The 23,547-nt window shown below is 45.6% G+C and overlaps 2 protein-coding genes across 11 annotated transcripts in view; one reads left to right on the top strand and one right to left on the bottom strand.

The window, feature by feature from the left end:
- FBXL13 (F-box and leucine rich repeat protein 13) overlaps positions 1-1,738 on the bottom strand; it is a 252,385-nt gene extending 250,647 nt beyond the window's left edge. For 3 of the 6 annotated variants that reach the window (XM_051848864.2, XM_008258313.4, XM_051848865.2), the window contains exon 1: positions 1,555-1,688. In XM_051848864.2, coding sequence (XP_051704824.2) covers positions 1,555-1,629 — 75 coding nt within the window. In that variant the 5' untranslated portion in view covers positions 1,630-1,688. Of the gene's footprint in view, positions 1-1,554 lie in introns of all 6 variants that reach the window. The other 3 variants (XM_051848861.2, XM_051848859.2, XM_051848860.2) reach the window with 3 other exon arrangements.
- Positions 1,628-22,625, top strand: ARMC10 (armadillo repeat containing 10). Of its 5 annotated transcripts, none has more exons than XR_011387394.1 (7): positions 1,628-2,186; positions 8,118-8,266; positions 11,643-11,777; positions 14,458-14,634; positions 19,503-19,574; positions 21,001-21,329; positions 21,781-22,625. XR_011387394.1 is itself a non-coding variant. In XM_070071208.1 (7 exons), exons 1-6 carry the CDS (start codon positions 1,628-1,630, stop codon positions 21,253-21,255), a joined length of 1,347 nt encoding a protein of 448 aa, XP_069927309.1. In that variant the 3' UTR covers positions 21,256-21,301; positions 21,781-22,625. The 5 variants fall into 5 exon arrangements, 4 of the variants coding, with proteins under 4 accessions (XP_069927309.1, XP_069927308.1, XP_069927311.1 ...); XM_070071208.1 differs by having other exon boundaries at positions 21,001-21,301; XM_070071207.1 differs by having other exon boundaries at positions 21,001-21,301; positions 21,752-22,625.
- The last annotated feature ends 922 nt before the right edge of the window (positions 22,626-23,547 follow it).

The raw sequence follows: 23,547 nt of genomic DNA, 5'->3' as shown, positions 1-23,547 counted from the left end.
CCTGCTGTAGTTCAGCGTACATCTGCCACCTGCTGATGGCCCCAGGCATTAAGCCATACCATGTGGGCTCCCACCAGAATCCAGTCTACAAGGGCGGGTGTCCTGCCATATGACGGGTGCATCCACCCTTACATCCCATAGTTGGAGCAGCCAAGCTGCAATGGATTCAGAGGCCTTCTGCCTAACTGTAGACTCCAGATCCAGTATTTCCACCTGAGTATACAGGCAGAATACTGAAGGCTCCACCACCTGGGGGGTGGGGGTGGGAGGGCTGCAGCTGTCCCTGTGGAACCTTCCATTGCTGAGTCTTAATTTTTTGGGTGACAACTAGGCAGGCCTTGAACAGCATCAGAGACTCAGCATCATATTCGTCATCCAGGACATGACCACCACCACCACCACCACCACCGGTTTATCTCCAGAGTCAGGTGTGGCTTGGAGGACAGCAACCTCGATTTCCAGGGCCAGAATGCCATCTTCCCTCACCTTTCGATTTGCCTGTCTCCTCATTCTCCAAGGAATGCCCTATAACCTAGCAGTGGTTTCCACCAGAAAGACCCACCGTATGGCCCCTGCCACTGCCCAGGCATCCTTCTCTAAGGTCTCCCCAAGCCCATGCAATGTCTTTTCTTTTTTTATTTTTTCAATTTTATTATTATTTTTTTTTTTGACAGAGTTAGGAGACAGAGAGAAAGGTCTTCCTTTTTCCGTTGGTTCACCTCCTAAATGGCCACCACAGCCGGCGCACTGCGCGGATCGGAAGCCAGAAGCCAGATGCTCCCTCTTGGTCTCCCATGCGGGTGCAGGGCCCAAGCACTTGGGCCATCCTCCACTGCCTTCCCGGGCCATAGCAGAGAGCTGGCCTGGAAGAGGAGCAACCGGGACAGAATCCGGCGCCCCGACCGGGACTAGAACCCCCGGTGCCGGCGCCGCAGGCGGAGGATTAGCCTAGTGAGCCGCGGCGCCGGCCATGCAATGCCTTTTCTATACTAACGGGCGCACCATCCACTTTGGCCCACTCCTGGGGCAGGGGGGTCGCCCAGGCAGACAAGGCCACTGCCACCCCTGAATCCCGTCCTCTGGCGGGGAAGAACGCTCCACAGGGGCCTGAGACGAATCCCGCAGACTACCCCAAGTGTTAACTCAGGAGCTCGGCTGCAGATTCGGACAGACCAAAGAAAAACAGCGCAGCCGACTGCAGACACACCTCTTTATTACGTTGGCACAGACGGGGGCATGTTGCACATCTATGATTGTATTTTTAAAATGACCAGCTATGGCTAAAAAAAAATAAATGACCGGGCTTGGCAGCAGTGACGACAGCGAGGGTGCCGTGTTTCTGAGAGCTGTCACCCCCTCTCGCCTTTCAGCCATCATCACCGCCCCCCTCTCTTGGATACATACCTCTGCCCAGACCTCGGACTAGCTCAAATAACTCACCACCTACTCCCAACGGCGCGCCTCCCTCCCCGCCCACCGTTGACCCCTCCGGTCCCCCCTGCCTCCTCCCCTCCCCACAAAGGATGCGTGTCCGCCGCCACGTGGCTCCAGTACCTCGCAAACCTGAGGAATGTAATTCTCCTTGAAGTAGTTCCTCACCGTGGGGCTGGCGGTGCGGAGGGAGGCCATGGTCGCGGGCCTGACCCGGGAGCTGCGGCCCGCGGACTCACAGCGCCCGGCGCGGGAGGCGCCGCGCCACGGACAGGGGCGGAGCGCGTCCCGGCGTTGCCCTGGAAACCGGAGAGGCGCGGGGGGCAGGGCCGGGGCGGCGGTCTCGCGTGCCGGCGGGAACCGAACCCCGCCTCGGGGCGGCGGGCAGGGCTCCCCTGAAGGCGCGAGGCCCGTGCAGCACCAGCCAGAGTCTGGTGCCCAGCCCGCCGGGAGGCAGCCTCGGGGGACCCGGAGTGGGTGGTTTTACGGTGTTAGCGGGGCGGCTTCCGGGAGGCGGAGCTCGGGCCGCTGTTTCCTCCCTCAGCTCAGCTGCGCTCCGGTGGCGTCAGGCCCCGCGCACGCTGCAGGCCTCCACCAGCCTTGTCCCAGCGGCGGCATGATCGGTGTCCGGCACGCGAGCTGGGTGGCGGCGGGCCTGGTCCTGGGGGCCGGCGCCTGCTACGGCATTTACTTGCTGACGCGGGGCCGGCGGCGCGGTGGCCGCGGGCTGGGGCCGCGCCGCTCGGGATCAGCTGGTGAGGCCACGGGGTGCGGGGGTCCATGCAGCGCCCCTGAGGCGGGGAGGGAGACAAACCGAGGAGTCGGCCGGGAGGAGGGGACGGGCTGGCGCGGTGGGGAAGCCGGGGGCGAGGGGGGCGGCTGTGCCTGGCCTTGGTGGGTGTGCAGGCCTGAGCTACCTCCCTGGTCTCCACGCCTTTGTTCTCAGCCCCGGGATGGAAAATTGGCCACCCGTGGAGAGTTTGGTGCTGCCCGGGCCTCACTTGAAAGCTTGCGCCGGGGCCGTGGCGGTCTGGAGGGATTCCCCTGGCCCCTGCGGGGGCCCAGAGCCACGTGCAGCACCCCCGGGAGAAGGCACCCGCCGTGGCGCCTATGAGGGGAGAGGGGCCTGGAAGTCGCGGTGGTCCAGCCCCTCACAGCTTGGTGCGTGCGTGTGGATGCGTGTGTGTTGTCTGCTCTCGAGGCATGCACCCTCCCGGCGGACAAGACTGGGATGAGGTTGCTGTCGGGAATCCTAGGTTTGCTAAATGTTCTGGAGAGAAAGTTCAGGCCCTGGAAACTGTTAGGGAAGTGGTTAAAAATAAAATGTGGGCGGGGGTTTCTTGGGACACCCGCCTCCCAGGCAGGCATACCTGGTTCCTCTATGCACTACTCTGCTTCTAATCCAGCTTCCTGCTCAGCGTGCCCTGGGAGGCAGCAGGTGATGGCTCAAATACCTGGGTCCCTACCACTCACCTGGGAGACCCGGATGAAGTTCCTGGCTCTTGGCTGTTGGAGAGTGAACCAGCAGATGTAAAATCTATGGCCCTCTCTCTTTCTCTACCTTTCAAATAAGTAGATATTTAAAAAAAAAAATAGTAAAAATTTTAAAAATGGGTTGGTGCTGTGGCATAGTGGATAAAGCAGCCATCTGTAGCACCAGCAGCCCATTTGGGTGCTTGTTGGAGTCCAGCTGCTCTACTTCTGATCCAGCTCCCTGCTAATGCACCTGGAAGAGCAATGGAGCCATGGCCCACCCTGGTGCTTGGGCCTCTGCCGCCCATGTAGGAGAGCCAGATGAAGCTCCTGGCTCCTGGCTCCTGGCTTTGGACTGACCCAGCTCCAACCATTGTGGCCATTTGGGGGAATGAAACAGTAGATGGACAACCACTCTCCCACCCTCTTTTTGTAACTCTGCCTTTCAAATAAAATAAATCTTTAAAAAGAAAAAAAATCTAAACAATATTGCTGCATTAGCACTAAACCAGATTGCCTGGCACATCTCAGACAATGTGCTAATGGGATTGCAGAAGCATTTGTATTCTTTTAACGTAGCCATGCGCATGCAACAGATTTCATGTTACAGACGTGTTCTCAAGAGAAATGTTAAGAAGACTTGACAGTAGCGTTGGCCACCTATAGTTCACCCTACAATCACTGGTAATTGGGGTGTTAGTTAATTGCCTTTACCCACAGACAATAAGATTTCTTTCCTTTGTGATAAAGCAAATAGTTAAAAATAGCTAGGCTAAACTCCCACAGAAATGGGGAGATGGGATCTTACTTCTTTTTTTTTTTTTTTTTTTGACAGGCAGAGTGGATAGTGAGAGAGAGAGAGACAGAGAGAAAGGTCTTCCTTTTGCCGTTGGTTCACCCTCCAATGGCCGCCGCGGCCGGCGCGCTGCGGCCGGCGCACCGCGCTGATCCGATGGCAGGAGCCAGGAGCCAGGTGCTTTTCCTGGTCTCCCCATGGGGTGCAGGGCCCAAGCACCTGGGCCATCCTCCACTGCACTCCCTGGCCACAGCAGAGGGCTGGCCTGGAAGAGGGGCAACCGGGACAGAATCCGGCGCCCCGACCGGGACTAGAACCCGGTGTGCCGGCGCCGCTAGGCGGAGGATTAGCCTATTGAGCCACGGCGCCGGCCGGGATCTTACTTCTTAATGACTGTATTTCAAAGAGATGGCTCCTCAGCCCTTAGAAAGACTCTTGTGTTGTAAAAATGGCTACAGACTTACTTAACACTTACTTAAAATTTTTTTTAATTGTCTTTTTATTTGAAAGGCACAGAGACAGAGATCTTCTATCCACTGGTTCACTTCCCCAGTGCTTGCACAGCCAGGGTTAGGCCAGACTGAAGCCAGGAACTGGGGACACAATCTAGGTCTCCCACATGGATGGCAGAGATCCAAGTACCTGAGCCATGGCCTGCTGCCTCCCAGGGAAGCTGGAATTGGAAACAGAGTTGAGACTTGAACCCAGGCACTGCAATATGGGGATCCAGGTTTCTCTAGAGGCAACCCAATTGTCTACCCCTTGCTAAGCTTTTTAAAAGGCTTACATTTATGACAAAGAGACAAAAGATAATTACATGTTGGCTCAAGGAATTGTTCTAAGAAAAGGGAGTGGGAGGGGTCTCTATCCTGTCACAAAGGAAAAACTTTTTTAATTTATATTTATCCTTACTAAATAAAGCCTAATTTATTGTCTTCCTCTGTGGGAGATTTTTGTGTAAGTACCTGGGGTGCTGGTCTGCGCTAACTTCTCACTTACGCTGATTCAACCTGATGAACACTGACAGTCTTACTTTTAAATTTAATTTTACCAGTTCTCATAATCATCATTATCTTAGATCAGTCAACTTAAAAATAAGTTGTTTGTGGTCCCATCTTCCTGAAGCTACACCCTTGTCTTTGAAGAAGGCTTAAGAAATACCCACTTTGTCATCATCATCCTTTAGTTTTTAGAAGCTGATTTTTTCTCTGTCTTAAACTAAGAAATTTGTCATTCTTGTGCTGTTAAGACTATTTAAGAACATTGAAGAGGATGTAAACAGTCCCAAATCATTCAACAGCCTGATACCCAAACCTGATAAGGATAGCGTGAGAAACTACAATTAGTTATTAATAAATATATAAAAACATTACATCCTTATTAAGTATACCAGAGGATTAAAAAAATAAAACACCAAGTGAACATGCGAGGAGAATCATATTTAGAAACCTGTTCATGTAATTTGTTGCATTAATACATGAAAAGCAAAAACCACATGGTGATCTCAAAATGGCATTAAAATATCAATTTTGGTCAAAATTTAATGGCAGGTTAGAAAAAAATGGGAGGCAGTGTTTTTCTTTTTTGTTTTTTGTTTTTATTTATTTGACAGAGTTAGTGAGAGAGAGAGAAAGGTCTTCCTTCTGTTGGTTCATCCCCCAAATGGCTGCCACAGCTGGAGCTACACCAATCCGAAGCCAGGAGCCAGGTGCCTCCTCCTGGTCTCCCATGTGGGTGCAGGGCCCAAGCACTTGGGGCATCCTCCACTGCCTTCCTGGGCCACAGCAGAGAGCTGGACTGGAAGAGGAGCAACCGGGACTAGAACCCAGCTCCCACATGGGATGCCGGCGCCACAGGTGGAGGATTAACCAAGTGAGCCACGGCGCCGGCCGGTGTTTTTGAAGAGCATCCATTGTACACCAGAAGTAAATCTGCTGAGAAGTAGAGCACTAATAGTAGCTTTTCCAAACTCAAGAACGGGGGAAGTCTGCCCGCTGTCAGACTGTTGGCATTGTCTTGGCATCATAGGCAACGTAACAAGACAAAACAAGATAAGATGCATCAATATTAGAAAGGAGGTAGAACTATAATTTGTAAGTAGCATGATGATTTATTTGGAAGAATCAAAAGTAACTACTAGAAGCAGTAAGAGTTTAATAAAGTAACGAGTGCAAGATAAGTAAATCAATAGCTCCATCTATACAAACAATAGCCAGTTAAAATTTGTGATTGGAAAGATTTCATTCGTGGAAACTATAAGAACTTTCAAAACTGGAAAACATTTACCAAGAAGTCTATGTGAAAATAATTGTATTGAAATACCTAAGTCTACATGAATAGAGATTTCCTCGTTGGAAAGATTGTACACCATATTTTGAAACTTACCTGGCTATGTTACCATTTGGCAGTCACTTGTGATTGCCTTTGAGAAATGTAATTTCCCCAATTTTCCTGGCGGGCTGACAACCCCTGAGCCACGCTTCTCTCAGTCTTGCTGACACAAAGCTCAGTGATACACAGTGTGAGACAGCCTCACCTGTGACGTAGTTCAAAAACAACGTAGAGGATGATCGCTATCCTCTAGAATTTTAAGTTTCTTATTTCTTACTCAAAAAAGTAATACATGGTTTTTATTTAAAATTCAAGCAATGGAGAAGTTAAAATTTATTTACAAAATTAAAGGCTCATCATTGTGATATATAAAGAGGAATGGTGGTAAAGGAGGAGCAACAGATTGGGAATAAAATATCTGGATTCAAGAACCAGTTTTGTTATTAATCTGCTATAGGTCTTATTAATAGCCATAACTAAAATACAGCAGGTACAATGTTCTACACACAAAAAGGCTTTGAGGCAGGTGCTACTAATTCCCATTTAACGATGAGAAAACTGAAGCTTAGGTTAAGTTTCTCGCCTGATAAGAAACTTTACTACAATGTGAATTAGTCACTTTGGCTCCCATAGCCTTGGCTTTGAATTACCACACTGTATCGCCTACCTTCAAGTAGGAGGCTGGTGTCATGGCATAGCAGGTAAAACTGCCACCTGTGACCCCTGCATCTCATGTGGACTCCAGTTCATGTCCCAGCTGCTCCACTACCAATCCAGCTCCCTGCTAATGGCCTGGGAAAAGCAGTGAAAGATGGCCCAAGTGTTTGGGCCTCTGTCACCCACAGGGGAGACCCAGATGAAGTTACAGGCCTCCTGACTTTTCACTACATCTGAGGAGTGAACCAGAGGCTGGAAGATCTCTCTCTCTCCTCTCTTTTTTTTTTTTTTCCTCTCTCTATTATTCTAGAAAAATTAATAAATAAATCTTTTTTTAAAAAAATCTGTGTAGGAACCTTTGGAGCCAGCTAATAGTCTTAGAGCAACCCTTTTATTTACAGATGAGAAAACAGACCCAAAATATGTTAATTAACTTGCTGACAACTTTGTATTTTCCTTTCTCTGGCCTCTGCTACTACCCCTATGACTCTAGGCAAATCCTTAAGTTATCCTGGGTTAACTCTCTTTGTGTGTAAATGTCCACAACAACCAGCACTGGCCAGGCGGAAGCCAGGAGCCTAGAACTCTATTCAAGTCTCTCACGCGGCTGGCAGGGACCCAAGTACTTGGGCCATCACCATTGCCTCCCACGGTGCACAATAGCAGGAAGCTGGATCAGAAGCAGAGCAGCCAAGACTCAAACCAGCACTCTGATATGGCTTCACATGCAGCAGTTTAAGCACTGTGCCACAATGTTGGCCCCCGAAAGGATCTTCTAAGTCCTTTTTTTTTTTTTTTTTTTTTTTTGACAGGCAGAGTGGACAGTGAGAGAGAGACAGAGAGAAAGGTCTTCCTTTGCCGTTGGTTCACCCTCCAATGGCTGCCGCTGCAGCCGGCGCACCGCGCTGATCCGATGGCAGGAGCCAGGAGCCAGGTGCTTTTCCTGGTCTCCCCATGGGGTGCAGGGCCCAAGCACCTGGGCCATCCTCCACTGCACTCCCTGGCCATAGCAGAGAGCTGGCCTGGAAGAGGGGCGACCGGGACAGAATCCGGCGCCCCGACCGGGACTAGAACCCGGTGTGCCGGCGCCGCAAGGTGGAGGATTAGCCTATTGAGCCACGGCGCCGGCCTTCTAAGTCCTTTTTTCCATGAACTTTCTGAAGCCCTCATATTATTTGCACTCAGTGTTTTCCTAATAAGCCAAGTGACTATTAGTTAATTTCTTAATGTCTGTAAGCCCCAGATTTCTATCTGAAAATTGAGACTAATAACATGATCTTCTCTCTAAGGTTGTTTGAGGATTAAATGAGATAAAGCATGTAAAGTTCATAGAACTGTCCCTGGCATGAGAATGTGTTCAATATATTTTTTTAATTAAAAAACTCACAGTGACTTTAAGTGAACTTTAAATAACTTTCTTCCTATGCAGAAGACTTAACCAGTGGTTCACATGATGATGTCCTAAATGCCAGCCAACTCCAGAAACTTCTTTACCTGCTCGAGTCCACTGAAGACCCTGTCATTACTGAAAGAGCTTTGGTCACTCTGGGTAACAGTGCAGCCTTTTCTGCTAACCAGGTAAGTACCCTAGTCCAAGCAAATGAGCTCCTCCCATTCTTACACACTCACAGTAATTGTGACCCTGGATAAGACACTTACCCTCCTAGAGCCTCAAGTATCCATACAGTGTGGCTATTTATACCTACAACATAGTGTTTGTTTATTTAAAGTGCACCCTAATAGTAATGCAGTTATTAATAGAATCTCAGGCCCCTGTGAAGTTAGCCACTAGCATCACATTCATGGTAAGTGTATCTCATTGACATTTAGCATTGTTTGACTTTTTTTTAAAAGGTTTATTTATTTATTTGAAAGGCTAAGTTACAGAGAGGCAGAGGCAGAGAGAGAAAGAGAAGTCTTCCATCTCCTGGTTCACTCCCCAAGTGGCTGCAACAGCCAGAGCCAGGCCAGTCCAAAGCCAGGAGCCAACAGTTTCTTCCTGGTCTTCCATGTGGGGGCAGGGGCCCAGGGACTGTTTTTCCAGGCCATAACAGAGAGCTATGTCAGAAGTGGAGCAGCCACATCTTGAACTAGCACCCATATAGGATGCCAGCACTGCAGTCCAGGGCTTTAACCTGCTGTGCCACAGGACTGACCCCAAGTGACCTTTTAAGTTACTTAGAATTCAGTAGTGCTTCAGTAAAACAGTTAAAGCATCTAACATTTAAGCACCTGCTTTAAGTGGTGTGTGGGTCTTACCAGTATGTTTCTGATGCAGGTGGTGCCTGGACCATACTCTGATACCCACTGATCAGTGTTGATGGTTTCTACAAATAGGACTTTTAAAAAATCTTTTTTTTAAGATTTATGTAGTTATTTATTTAAGAGTCAGAGCTACAGACAGAAAGAGGGAGAGACAGAGAGAAAGGTCTTCCATCCACTGCTTTATTCCTCAAATGGCCGCAACAGCCAGAGCTGGGCCAATATGAAGCCAGGAACCGGGATTTTCTTCTGGATCTCCAACATGGGTACAGGAGCCCAAGCACTTGGGCCATCTTCCACTGCTTTCCCAGGCCATGAACAGAGAGCTGAATTGGAAGAGGAGCAGCTGGGACTCAAACCAGCACCCATATGGAATGCGGACACTGCAGGCAGAGGCTTAGCCTACTATGCCACAGCGCCAGCCCCCACAAGTAAGGAGCACTAAAGGGCCCAACTTGAATGCTTCCAGCTTTCATTCTAACTGGCCCCCACCCAACACGGAGAAAAAATGAAAAAAAAATGTAATTTTTTTCAGCCAGTATCTTTGATTTTTTTTTTAAGATTTTATTTATTTATTTGAGAGGTGGAGTTATAGACAGTGAGAGGGAGAGACAGAAAGAAAGGTCTTCCTTCTGTTGGTTCACTCCCCAAATGGCCGCAATGGCTGGAGCTATGCCGATCCAAAGCCAGGAGCCAGGTGCTTCTTCCTGGTCTCCCATGCAGGTGCAGGGGCCCAAGCACTTGGGCCATCTTCCACTGCTTTCTCAGGCCATAGCAGAGAGCTGGACTGGAAGAGGAGCAGCTGAGACTAGAACCTGGTGCCCATATGGGATGCTGGCACCACAGGTGGAGTATTAACCTACTGCACCATGGTGCCAGCCCCTCAGCCAGTACCTTTGTTAACATTGTCATAAATGCAGAAGTACTTTGAATTTATACTGTATTCACTCCAGTTTTCTCAAGAATGGCAAGGGTGATTGTAAAGCTTTAGAAATCATAGGCAAATAGCTACACAGAATGTTCATGCATTATTCTACTCTTTCAGTTGCAAGTCAGGACTCAACATAAATTATTGTAAGCCAAAATGGGGGAAAATACCAATGTCAGTTAACGTGGACATCTAAGTATAGCGTTGGTTCTAGACATGATGGAATCCAGGTCAGGGTTTCAGGTAGAGTTATCAGAGCGTTTTTTTCCACATTGTTTGGCTTTGCGGGGCCTCTTTCTTTTGCTCTTTGCCTCTCTTGCCACAAGGAGTTTTGCTTCACAGGAAAGAAAGCCCCTGGCTTCTCAAGCCTTCATCTCTGTAGCTTATGATCTCCAAGACAGCACATTCTACTAGGATCAAGTGCCAGTGCTTTGTATCAGTCTCTAGAGCAAGGGATGTGGACCACGGCAGGGAGGCCTGGCTCACATGTACATCCCACAGCCACGTAGCAGGAACGGACTTAGACACCACTGGCCAACAGTCCCACCAGGGACTATGTGGGGTGGAGGGGGTGCCACATCTGCCCCTGTAGAAAGAGGCAGTAGGCAAACAAAAAACAGTAGATGGTGACTAAATTGCTAGCCTGCCTATATTGGAGTATTTCTGAAGGCATAGTTTTCTTTGCCTCTGAAACAAGTTATTGTCAGACGGGTCAGTATCCACAGACAGTATGGTGCCTTGATCTATGTTACAGTACAGTTGTTTGTTCTTTAGTAAGAAGGCGCCTCCCACCTCCACCCTACCCCCGCCATGACTGAATGTCTCCGAGAGAAGCTGGAATTGCAGAAGGGAAATTTTCTTTTTCTCTCAATGCTCAGCCCACTGTTAACAGTATAGTGCAGTAGATGACAGCAGTCACGTTCCTTTTCTGATGGGATGACCCCATCATGGCAGGGCGGGACTCATTGTCAGTTTATGTTTCCTATGTTAATTAAAGTAATCGATACTTCTTTCAATGTTAGGGTGAAAGATACATGGTAACAGTGTTATAGTGAGTCCTGAGAAACCCAGGAAATTGTTCCTTTGAAAATTTGGATACCATTTTTCAAACTGCGTAGAGCTCCAGTTCTGCAAGATGTTACTATCTTTCTTCCCACCACTGAAAAATGGTCCTCTTTTTTTTTTTACAGTTCACAGAAGTCAGTACCTGCCTCTTAGAGATTCCCAGTGCACATGAACTTATTAATGCCTCACAGTAAAAAATGCTTCGTCTTGTAATACCCAGATTTTCACAAGCTTACATAGTTGCAGGACGTCTCCCCTTTTTGAGAACTGTCTATCAATATCTTGAGGGATTGTGTTACAAAGAACATGTTAGTAAAACACCACTTTAATATTCTAAATCATAACACTTTTCCAAGTTTTCTTATACCAGAGAAGTCATATGTCATTTCAAAGTAAAATAACACTGGGAATTGCTTTGAGATCATCACAGAAACTTGGCAAATAGTATATCTCCATGCTGTGTTTTAAATAAGTATCTCAATAATTCTGTTTTCAGTTGATTTTATTGCTTACTAAATTGTGAGTAGTGGTTTTTTTTTTGTTTTGTTTTTGTTTTTTTTTTTTTAGAAAGAAATTACAGATTTATGTTTGGGAGAGGTATTTCTAAAACTCATTAACTTTTAATTGTATTCGTGAATGTAGAAAATTCAGTGCAGCAGATGCGTACTGAAGTCCTGGCCCTGTTTTTTGCCCTCGTAGGCCATTATTCGTGAGTTGGGTGGTATCCCAGTTGTCGGAAACAAACTCAACAATCCCAACCAGAGCATTAAAGAGAAAGCCTTAAATGCACTAAATAACCTGAGTGTGAATGTCGAAAATCAAGTCAAGATAAAGGTAAGCCGCCGGAAATCACCAGTGAATAAGGTTTTCCTTAAATGAAAGCAAAAGTAACAAAAAGGTAAGTGATGAAACTTTTAAGAGATTGCCCTTTAAAACTCTGTGGCCAGGAATTACCGTTAGAAGAATGGAGAGTAGGGCAGAGAAGGAACCATCCAATTAAGAGCTACAATGGACTTTGAAGTGGGAGTTCAGTTTAATCCAAGGACGTTAAAGGAACCAGTAGAGAGTCAGGTAACATCAACAGGGAGACACAATAAAGTAGAACATTACGTTAAAATGCAACATTTATCTAGCATCTACTCTATAGTACAGAGTACAGAAGTGAACATGATATAGCTTTTGTTCTAAGAAAGCTACAGAGAAGTGCTTTAAAGAAAAATGTAGGGGGCTGCGCTGTGGCATAGGAGGTTAAGCCTCTGCCCATGGTGCTGGCATCCTGTATGGGCACTGGTTCAAGTCCTGGTTGCTCCTCTTCTGATCCAGCTCACTGCTATGGCCTGAGAAAGCAGTGGAGGATGGCCCAGGTGCTTGGCCCCTGCACCCACATTGGAAGATATGGAAGAAGCTCCTGGCTCCTGGCTTCAGATTGGCTCAGCTCCAACCATTGCAGCCATTTGGGGAGTAAACAAGGGGATAGAAGACCTCTCTCTCTGTCTCTCCCTCTCTCTGCAACTCTACCTTTCAAACAAATAAATAAATCTTAAAAAAAAAAAAAAGAAAAAAAGAAAAATGTAAGTACAACACTCTAGTACGTAGAAAGGAGAGAGCCCTTTGAAGAGTTTCTGTAAGAAGTAGATTCTTACTTTACTGTTAAGAATGTCCAAGGTTTCTACAGATGGAATTAGGAAAAGTGAGAATTCCAAGAAAAAGGAACAAGGTGAGGTGGACACAGCTCCACGAATAACAGAGCTGGCCCACATCAAGTGGGCTAGATCTCGCTAGCCTGGAAGCAGTGAAAAGCTTCCAATGTAAGAATGTAAGTGTTCATCACATTTTAGGAAATGCTTTGAGAGATATCAGCATCTTGAGAAGAAATGGGATTTATAAAGAGCTAAAGAAATGTCATTTTTAAAAAGAATAATTAAATTGTGAACAAACAACTAGTATATGTAATTTATTATTTTTTAAAGGAAGCTGTTTTATTTTTAATTTCTTTGAAAACCTGAGAGACAAACAGATTTTCTATCTGCTGGTTCATTCCCCAAATGACTTATGATACCTAGGCTGAGCCAGTCCAAAGCCAAGACCCTGGGACTCAGTTGAGGGCTCTCACATGGGTAGCAGGGACACAAGCTCTTGAGCCATCACCTGCTGCCTCCCAGAGTGCACGTTAGCAGGAAGCTGGAATCAGAAGTTGAATTAGGACTTGAACCCAGGCACTCCACTAGGGTATGCAGCTTCTGTGGTGACATGGAGAAATTGGGGGATTTTTTTTTTTAATTAATGATGGTCGATGGGATAATTGGTAATTTCCTAGCACTTCAAATTGGGAAAATTTTGTTACCTGTTTGAACTTTTGGTAGAGTTCAGATTTAGTTGGGTGAATACCACCTATTTGTGAAACATTGTTAAATCAGATCATGTCCATACATAGAAAACAGTTTCAGAAAACTTTCCAACACACTTTATATCATCCTGGGCTTAGTTTCTCGTATATGAAGTAGGAATAGATCCTGGATTGCAATATACTTTTTGCCAGTGGTAGCTAACAATACTATGAAAGGGTATATCATATAAATATGCACTTAGGTAATTAAGGAGAACCTTGCACCAAATATAACTTTATTCTGTTTATCCTATTTCACTTTGACCCCTCATTCTTTTTTTTTTAAGATTTATTTATTTGAAAGGCAGTGTGGAAGTGGGAAGGGAGGCAGAGAGAAAGAGAGAGAGAGATCTTCCATCTGCTGGTTCACTCCCCAGATAAACTCCCCAGGTCTGGCCCAGGACCAAGCCAGAAGCCAGGAACTCCATCCCTGTTTCCACATGGGTGGCAGGGCCCCAAGCAGTTGGGCTATCATCTGCTACTTTCCCAGGCACATTAGCAGGGAAGTTGATCAAAAGCAGAGCAGCTGGGACTCAAACCAGCACTCCCATTTGGGATGCCAGTATCACCAGCGGTATCGCAAGTGGCAGCTTACACCTCTGCACCACAACACCAACTCCTTGACCGCCGTTCTGTGCTGACGTGGTGTACTCTCTAGACCCTATTGGTAAGGCACCTAACAAGATACAGTATAGCCTCACACATCTTCCTTCCTGATCATGGCAAAACAAAAAGTTGAACTGAGTTGAGAGACCCTCAACCCCAACAAGAGAGAGTTGAGAGCATGAGCTCTGGGCATGGACATTGCTCGCCAACCTGTTAGCTGACAGAGGGCAGGGGACCCATGTTCCTTGAAGTTTTAGTCTTTGTCTGTAAGCCAGCAGATGCAGCACCCACCTGATTAAAGTCGATTTCAGGATTAAGTGAGGTTTAGTGGCAAAACGCATAGCATCATGCCTGGCATTCACAAAGGTGGCTTGGAAAAGCCTCTACACCTTGAGGTCATCTTTTCCGAGGAGCCACTTCCACCCGGAGCCCTTGCCCTCCTCCCCTGTGTGCAAAAGTGACTGCTTCACACAAGAACACCAGGGTTGCTCACTTGCTCACTCTTTTCCCTGCTGCCTTCAGATGTACATCCATCAAGTCTGTGAGGATGTCTTGTCTGGCCCCCTGAACTCCGCTGTACAACTGGCTGGACTAAGACTCTTAACAAACATGACCGTGACCAACGACCACCAGCACATGCTGAGCAGTTACATTACAGACCTGTTCCACGTGCTACTCGCTGGAAACGGACACACCAAGGTATGCAGGGATCATTACTCAAAGGGCAAAGAGCTGGTGCATCAGCCTACCCAAACTGAAGTTGAGTATCAGGTATCTCAAGTTGGTATCCCTCAAAAAAGAGAAAGTTCAGTCAAGGTTTGTTAAAAATGCGCCCAAGACAGTATACTATTTTTGCAAAATTAGTAAAAATCACGCATAATCCCTAACCAATAGATTGGTGTTCATTCGGTTTTCTGAGAATCAGTAAAAATACCTTTATGTGAAGTGAAGTAGCTAACTTTTCCCCCCAAACATACAAACATTGTGGTAAAAAGGTTTTTTTGAATGGTAATAGTGGTTAGCTGAATTTTTTTTTTGTCTTACTTCAGGCTTAAAACATTTTTCTGATTCAGCCATTAACTTGTTGAAAATCTTTCTAAAACCACTTTGAAGCTGTAGGAAGTGAAGCGGATGTGTGAAGGCTGTCTCGGTGCCTCACATTGTTCAGTCATGCAGACGTAGGAGGCCACAGAGACAGAGCTGAATTAGGATGGGATACCTCAGGAGACGCCTATGAACGTTTCCTGACTCCATCGTATTACTGCGCAGTGATCTCATTGCCTGTTTTCAAGAGAAGAACTAAAATGTAGGTTCATCAAACATTCTGGTAGTTGGGTTGGCTGTTCCTCAGGGTTTTACCCTATCTGCGGTCACTGCAGTTACCTCTGAGGCTACCAAGATGTGATTACAGGAGGGCCTCACTGCACAAGCAGCCCTGCTTCTGTGTGACAGAGGGCTTTGTGTATGGGCCCTCTACCTGTCCCCCAGCCAGACCTACTTGGACATGGCCCAGGCTGCACACGAAGGCATTCCAAATTAGATGTAAGAGTTAGTCCTTCTCCAGTAACACTGCTCCGTCTCCAGCCAGCATCCAATATGCCCCCATCGGCAGCTCTCTTTCCAGTGGGGCAAGATGACTTCCAGCCGAGTCCCCGCCGTACCTCCTTTCCTCTTCGTTCCTTGGTGTTGCCATACTAGGAAAACTGCTCCTTTGCCTGTCTCTACACTGCTTTACCCAAGCCTCCAGGAGGAACATGGAGTTCAGAGGCAGGCAGGTCTGGCCTTGGGCGTGTATATTTCTGTCTATGTTTTCATATATTTTACAATTTTATAAAAGGTGACTCACACCACAATAATAGTATTTCTGTTTTTGTTTTGTTTTTCCATTACATTACCTAATATATTGCTGGGATAGAAAAAAAATTTTTTTTGATCTACCTGGGAGCATAGCCACCATTATAATGTCATTTCTCCATAAAATTTGAGTGTAAAATTCCCAACTTACAAATAAACTTTTAAACAGTCATATCTTTGATAGTGGGAAAATATATCCATTTTAGACTGTCTTAGTAAATAACTACCAAAATGACTTTAAAAATCGTATTTTGCTTAAAGCCATGATCTCACTTTACTTTTTTAAAAAAATTAATTTAGTTAATTGAGAGCAGAAGCATAGACAGACAGAGCCCCCCCCCCCCCATCTTCTGGTTCCTTCCCCAAATGCCCACAACAGCTCCTGGTCAGGCCAAAGGAGGAAGTCAGGGTCTCAGTCCAGGTTTCCCATGTAGGTGGCAAAGACCCAAGTACTTGAGCCATCACCACTTCCTCCCAGGGTGTGCATTAGCAGGAAGCAGGAATCAGGAGCAGAGTAAGGACCTGAACCTAGGCGCTCTGATATGGTTTGTGGGCATCCCAAACAGCATCTTAATTGCTGCACGAAACATTCACCCCCTTACTTTATTGTTAAATAACATTTTTATATACTTGTTATTTTATTATATGCTTTGTTATATACTTTTTTATTTTCATTATATACTTTATACTTGTTATATTTTTATATACTTGTTATACCTTAATATATACTTGTTGTATACAAATAGTGGAAGATTTAGATGAGTAAACCGTGTGTTTGCTACATTGCAAGGAGAGTGAATAAATCTAACAGATTAAAAATAAATGTCCTGGAGTCACCACAAGATGGCATGCGTGACTAAAGGGAAAAAGCAGGCCTCACTATGGTTTCAAACCAATATATGTATTTAATTATATGTATTTAATACACATTTAATCTATAGTTGTCTTCCACATTTCACTCCCTTCTCCCAAGAATAGCAACATCAATGTTTTCTACAGGATACTATTGTATGCCTGCCCTCCTTGACTGCTGGTGAATCTATTCTATTCTATTCTATTCTATTCTATTCTATTTGAGAGGCAGAATTACAGAGAGAGAGAGGGAGGGACAGAGAGAGAAGTCTTCTATCCATCGGTTCACTCCTCAAATGGCCACAACTGCCAGAGCTGGGCTGATCTGAAGCCAGGAGCCAGGAGCTTCTTCTGGGTCTCCCACGCAGGTGCAGGGGCCCAAGCACTTGAGTCATCTTCCACTGCTTTCCCAAGCCATAACAGAGAGCTGGATTGGAAGAGGAGCAGGCAGGATAGGAGCCAACACCCATATGGGATGCTGGTTGGTCTTTGCTAGATTCTACATTGACTTTCTCTAGCTTATTTCATAGATTCAGGACTATCCAATTTCTTAATTCTCATTCCTGTTTTTCTAATCAAGACTTCATTGACTGTGGAGACACATGTTTCTACCTGACACGTATTCTTGGTGCTGCTGACCACCAGATACACCAGATGAGATGTGACAGTGAGCGCGCTACAGAGGGTCAGAGTCTACCTGGTTCACCTTCAGAGGCCATCATTTATTTATGAGGAGAGTCTGCCTGAAAGACAATGATCTCTGCACGTACAAGAAGCATTACCAGGAGTCAGGCCTCAGGTCTGAGATGGGCTGCTAGGATGCTGGTTTTTGTTCTAATCTGGCTCCTTTATTTCTGCAGTGTTTGAAATGATGACCACATATTGTTAGCCTTATACAAACTTTTTAAAAAATCATTGATAAAACAATTTAGTTAACCAAAGCCTTGTATCCTTCTACTTCATAAATAAATGAGTAGGTACAACATGAACAAAGACATTGTGAGTATACAATACAGGGTATATGCCTAAAGACCAAAAATAATAAGCATTTCTGGTCATGAAAATATGAGTGAACTTCTTTTTTCTTTGTGTTTTCCCATATTTACAAAGAATGCTTTAGATGGTAAACGTCTCTTGCCTTTATAATCAAAAGTTTTATAAACAACCTGCTTCTTTCCTAGGAAGCACATCTGTCACCTCTCCCTGACTTTAGCATCCCTCCACTCCTCACTTTAATTTCAAGTACAAGGGATCTTGCAAAAGTTCATGGAAAATGCACACTATAAAAGGCTATGCATTGATTTCAGAAGTTTTTGCATCAAAATAAACCTTTTTTAATTCCACTTTCCCATGAACATTTTGAAGTCCCCTCCTATCTTGTACAACAGTGTGGTTTCACCCTGGCCTGTTTTTAAAAGAGGAACTCTATTAGAAAGTTTTTATTATTGACTTTGCAGAAATAAGAGAAGAGTGTTGACATTTTGGCTAGTCAATTATTCAGTAACATTTGTTTGCTGATAACATCACTGTGCCCATTTAAATGGCTGTAAAACATTTTTCACAACAAAAAGAGATAACCTTAAAGAATCATGGTGCCGGCGCCGCGGCTCAACAGGCTAATCCTCTGTCTTGCGGCGCCGGCACACCGGGTTCTAGTCCCGGTCGGGGCACCGGATTCTGTCCTGGTTGCCCCTCTTCCAGGCCAGCTCTCTGCTGTGGCCCCGGAGGGCAGTGGAGGATGGCCCAAGTCCTTGGGCCCTGCACCCCATGGGAGACCAGGAGAAACACCTGGCTCCTGCCTTCGGATCAGCGTGGTGCGCCAGCCACGGCGGCCATTGGAGGGTGAACCAACGGCAAAGGAAGACCTTTCTCTCTGTCTCTCTCTCTCACTGTCCACTCTGCCTATCAAAAAAATTTTTAAAAAAATTAATTAATTAATTAAAAAAAATTAAAAAAAAGAATCATGGTAACCTACTAAAATGAAAAAGGCCACATTGTTACTGGTCTCGGTAACCAAATTTTATACATTTTAAGCAGAAATGAACTGAGATTTGAGTTGGTTTGTTGGTGATTCTAAAGATCTTACTTCATTTGTCAGTAATATAATAAAGAACACTTAATGTGTTGTTTATAATGAATTAGGAATGTGTCTGAGGGAGGGGTGAATTATGAAGAAAGTCACAATATGAGGGCACTTCAAAAATTTGTAGAGCGTGAAATTAAAAGGTATGTTTATTTTGGTGCCAAAAAGCATGGATTTCAAAAGTATTTTTGCACCAAAATAAACGTCTTTTAAAATTTTTATTAGTTATTTTTAATATTTACTTATTTATTTTAAAGGTAGAGTTAGAGAGAGAGAGAGAGAGAGAGAGAGAGAGAGAGAGAATCTTCCATCCACTGGGTTCACTCCCCAGATGGCCACAGTGGCCAGGGCTGGGACTCCTTCTGGATCTCCCACTGGGTACCAGGGACCCAAGTGCTTGGGTCATCTGCTGCTGCTTGCCCAGGTGCATTAGCCTGGTGCTAGATTAGAAGCAGAGCGGCCAGGACTCCAACTTGCTCTCATATGGGATGCTAGAGTCACAGTTGGCCGCTTAACCCCCTGTGCCACACTGCTGGAAAATCAGCATTGTGTGCCAGAAAAAACCAGGTTGACAGAAGATGGCTGTGCAGTGAGTGCTGGGAGAGCAGTGCCAAGTTTTGTAGGAGTTCATTTGATGTGCAAGGAATTGTGAAGGCTCCGTGGAGTACAGAGGATGACCGAGGTCCTGGAGGGCAGGTGGACACACTGAGGGGACAGCGTGCTAGGAAGAGAGAAAGTGTGCTTGCTGGTCTGAAATAAACCAATATTCTTATTTCAGGTTCAAGTTTTGAAACTGATTGTGAATTTGTCTGAAAATCCAGCTATGACAGAAGGACTGCTTACTGCCCAAGTAAGTACCCTGCATACTTTTCTTAAAGATTTGTTTGTTTGTTTGTTTGTTTGAAAGGTAGAGGAACAGAGAGAGAGAGAAGAAATCTTCCATCTGGTGCTGGATCTAACACCCAGGGCTGGGCCATGCTGAAGCCAGGAATCTGAAACTCCATCTGGATCTTCCACGTGTGGGAGGCAGGGGCCCAAGCACTTGGACCATCTTCCTCTGCTTTCCTAGATGCCTAAGCTGCAGCTGGATAGAAAGCAGAGCAACTGGGATTCAAACTGGTGCTCCAATAAAGGGTTGCCAGTGTCACAGGCGGCAGCTTAACCCACTCTGCTACAACACCAGCCCCTGGCTTACATATCTTTTTGTAAACACGTAGATTTGGGCCGGCACCACGGCTCAGTAGGCTAATCCTCTGCTTGCGGCACCGGCACCCCAAGTTCTAGTCCCGGTTGGGGCGCTGGATTCTGTCCCGGTTGCTCCTCATTCCAGCTCTCTGCTGTGGCCCAGGAGTGCAGTGGAGGATGGCCCAAGTCCTTGGGCCCTGTACCCGCATGGGAGACCAGGAGAAGCACCTGGCTCCTGGCTTTGGATCATCGAGTGCGCTGGCTGCGGTGGTCATTGGAGGGTGAACCAACAGAAAAAAGGAAGACCTTTCTCTCTCTCTCTCACTGTCCACTCTGCCTATCAAAAAAAAACAAACAAACAAACAAACAAAAAAAAAAAAAAAACGTAGATTTGAACAGATCTGGAAAGACTTAATCCAAAAATACTAAGAGACATGATCTGTGAAAAATAATATAGTAGGTGATTTTCAGTTCTCTTTTCATATATGACTTTTCTAAATTTTCTGCAAGTGTATTTTACTTTAAAGTTCTCCCTCGCAACAATGAATTATCATTTTTCTGTCTCTAAACAGTTTTGGGTATACCTATGGCATCACACCTCTTAGAGGTGGCCTGTTTTAATGCACACACATCTGAGCGTCCACTGAAACACAGTATGGAGTCCCCTGCTGAGACACACCAACAAGCCCTTGGCACTCACTCTCATAGATTTTACAGTGTAGTGGAAAGACCAAATACCGAACAAGCGAGCAGGAGCATTAAAAGCTGTGGCAGGCACTCTGAAGGAAGCAGAAGGGATGCCAAGGTACAGTGGAGCTCAGCTCCTGTAGCAGGGGCACCTGCACCCACATCTGCTCTCCCTTCTCCGCACTCTGGGCCCCAGTGTCTGGGCAGTAAATACTTGATGGATTAGTGATTAGCTGAGAAGTAGACGATGGATCTTAGAAAGAAAATGGATATTTTTCCAAATGACTACACACTGGGATTCCAAGAAAATTGTATATTAAAGTTAATATTCCCACAGGAGATTTAAAATGCAACACTTTGCACACAGCTGTACTGTATGATGATGACACTGTTTCCCGTTTCAGGTGGACTCATCATTCCTTGCTCTGTACGACGGCCACGTGGCAAAGGAGATTCTTCTTCGAGTCCTTACACTGTTTCAGAACATAAATAACTGCCTCAAAACGGGAGGCCGCTTAGCCGTTCGGCCACCCTCCCCTCAGGGCTCACTGTCTCTCCTGTTGTACGGAGAAGAGTGTGCCCAGAAAATGAGAGCGCTGGCTTCTCACCAAGATGCAGACGTGCAAGAGAAGGCCGTGACAATCATACCAGAATTCTGATGGCTCGGACCTGTTTTTCCAGGGAATATTGCAGTCTGAAAGCAACGTACGTCCACCTATTTTCCATTTTCCTGGTACGGGCTTCCAGCTTCTGAAGTTAACCAGTAAATAGCATATTTCATCATTTGCACACTACAGATTAAGCATCCCTCATTTAACGTGCTTTAAAAAATCAGATTTGGGGGCATTTTTAAGGTTTTAAGATTAGGCATTCTCAACAATGAAGTTTATGCAAGTAATCCGAAAAACTCCCAGAGAGAAACACTCAGGTCACGAGTGTTTTGGAAAAGGAATATGTGTATGTTACCATGGTCTTCAGGTTTACTTTGGACCATTTTACTGAATATCACAGCTTGCATGGATATCACCTGGTTTTGCTTTGCTTACAGGAAGGGGCGGTGGCCTTTTCGTGTATAAGCTGCCCTCTGCTGTTGGGGTGATCTGCGGGTAACCCTCTGAGACAGCACTGGCATGTGACCAAGTCCTTGTTTTACAGCTGCCCCGGGAATGACCTTGTTCTTTCAGGAGCAGTGAGATCCTGAGCTCCGGAGTCCACCTGGCGACCCAGCCATACTGCTTTCAAGAGGCCTGTTGCAGGCATGAAAATCCATTCTCACCACTTCCTGACAATGAAAACTCCACTCTTGGTAGAGAGTTTCTTAGGTGCTAACCCCCTGCCATTCAGTGTGCCAGAAGGTAAAGATGTCACATGCAGACTACTGGGATTAATCAAAATGTGCATCCATAAGCAACTGGCTGTATTAGTTACCCCATTTTTAATTATTGAAGCAGCTGTGCTGAATGTGCTGCAGAAGACACCTATGAAATATGGTTGTTTTTAAAACATGCATTGTGAAAGATGTATAATATCCTGTGTGTGTGTGTGTGTGTGTGTGTGTGTGTAATATATGTTGGGGCTAGCATTGTGGCACAGCAGGTGAAGCTGTTGACTGCGATGCTAGCTTCTCAATATGAATACCAGTTCCTGTCTTGGCTGCTCCACTTCCAATTCAGCTCCCTACTAATGGCCTGGGAAAAACAACAGCAGATGGCCCAAGTACTTGGACCACTGCCACCCACATAGGATACCTGGATGAAGCTCCTGGATCCTGGCTTCAGCCTGGCTTAGCCCTGATCATTGGGGCCACTTAGTGAACCAACTTTCTGTCTCTCCCTCAATCTCTAATTTTTTAAATAAACAAATATTTTTAAAAAAATCCTTATGTATGAACAGAACATCTCTGGAATGATATTCAAACTCCTGGGAGTGAGATTGGGACATGACTTTTCTATGTATACACCTATTAGCATATTTTTACTCTGTGCATAAATTGTATAATTTTTTTAATAAAAAGGAAAATAATGACAAAGCTTATGTATTCTCTCCCCTTAATTGAATAAGAAAATTTCTCAACTATTATCTTTATAAATAGTACTTCCATTCCATAAGCTACTGCAACAACATGAGGTATCTGAATTCAGCAAAGATGTATAATACTCAGGTTCACAGCCTCCATCATGCTTTGCATGAAGTAAACAAGGTGCAAGCAGAAGCTTCAGCACTCATGTATCCATGACAGAGCTTCAAGGATACTGTAAGTTCCACTTACGAATACATAGGCACAAGCCTGGTACAGGACACAAAGTCACAATCTTCAATAAGAAGAGTGTGTGTTCTCAGGGTTATCCCGCAACAGAAATCAGACTCAAGAAACACTTTTCATGGGAGAAAAAGGGTTCAGTAGAAAATGAAAAATGGAGATTTCCAGTAGGCTGCAGTGGTTATGTAACATGGTGGCTAAGAATACTACTTGCATATATTGGCGACACATAAGTAGCCACTGAAAGGCACATTTCTTCATAACAATTTCTTTTAAAAAAATGTGCCCCCACGTTGGGGCCGGAGTTGTGGTGTAGTGGATAAAGCCACGGCCTGCAATGCCAGCATCCCATTTGGGTACTATTTGGAGTCCTGACTTCACTTGCAATCCAGTTCCTGCTAATGCACCTGGAAAAGCAGTGGAAGATGACCCAGTTGCTTGGGCCCCTGTGCCCACATGGGAGACCAGGATGAGGCTCCTGACTTCTGGCTTCAGCTTGGCTGAGCCCCGCTGTTGCAGCCATTTGGGGGAGTGAAACAGGATGAAAGATTCTCTGTGTCCCTCTCTCTCCTCACTCTTCAGCTCTGTAACTCTTTCAAGTAAATACATAAAAAATAAAAAGTGCCCCCCCCACTTAAAGTATGTGCTCAAAATGCACACATATTAAAACTCCATGTGCTTTCTAAAGCTC

The sequence above is a fragment of the Oryctolagus cuniculus genome, chromosome 3 (genome assembly GCF_964237555.1).
Source record: "Oryctolagus cuniculus chromosome 3, mOryCun1.1, whole genome shotgun sequence".
Taxonomy (NCBI): domain Eukaryota; kingdom Metazoa; phylum Chordata; class Mammalia; order Lagomorpha; family Leporidae; genus Oryctolagus; species Oryctolagus cuniculus.
Note: the sequence above shows the minus strand (reverse complement) of the source record. Positions and strands in the feature narration are given on the sequence as shown.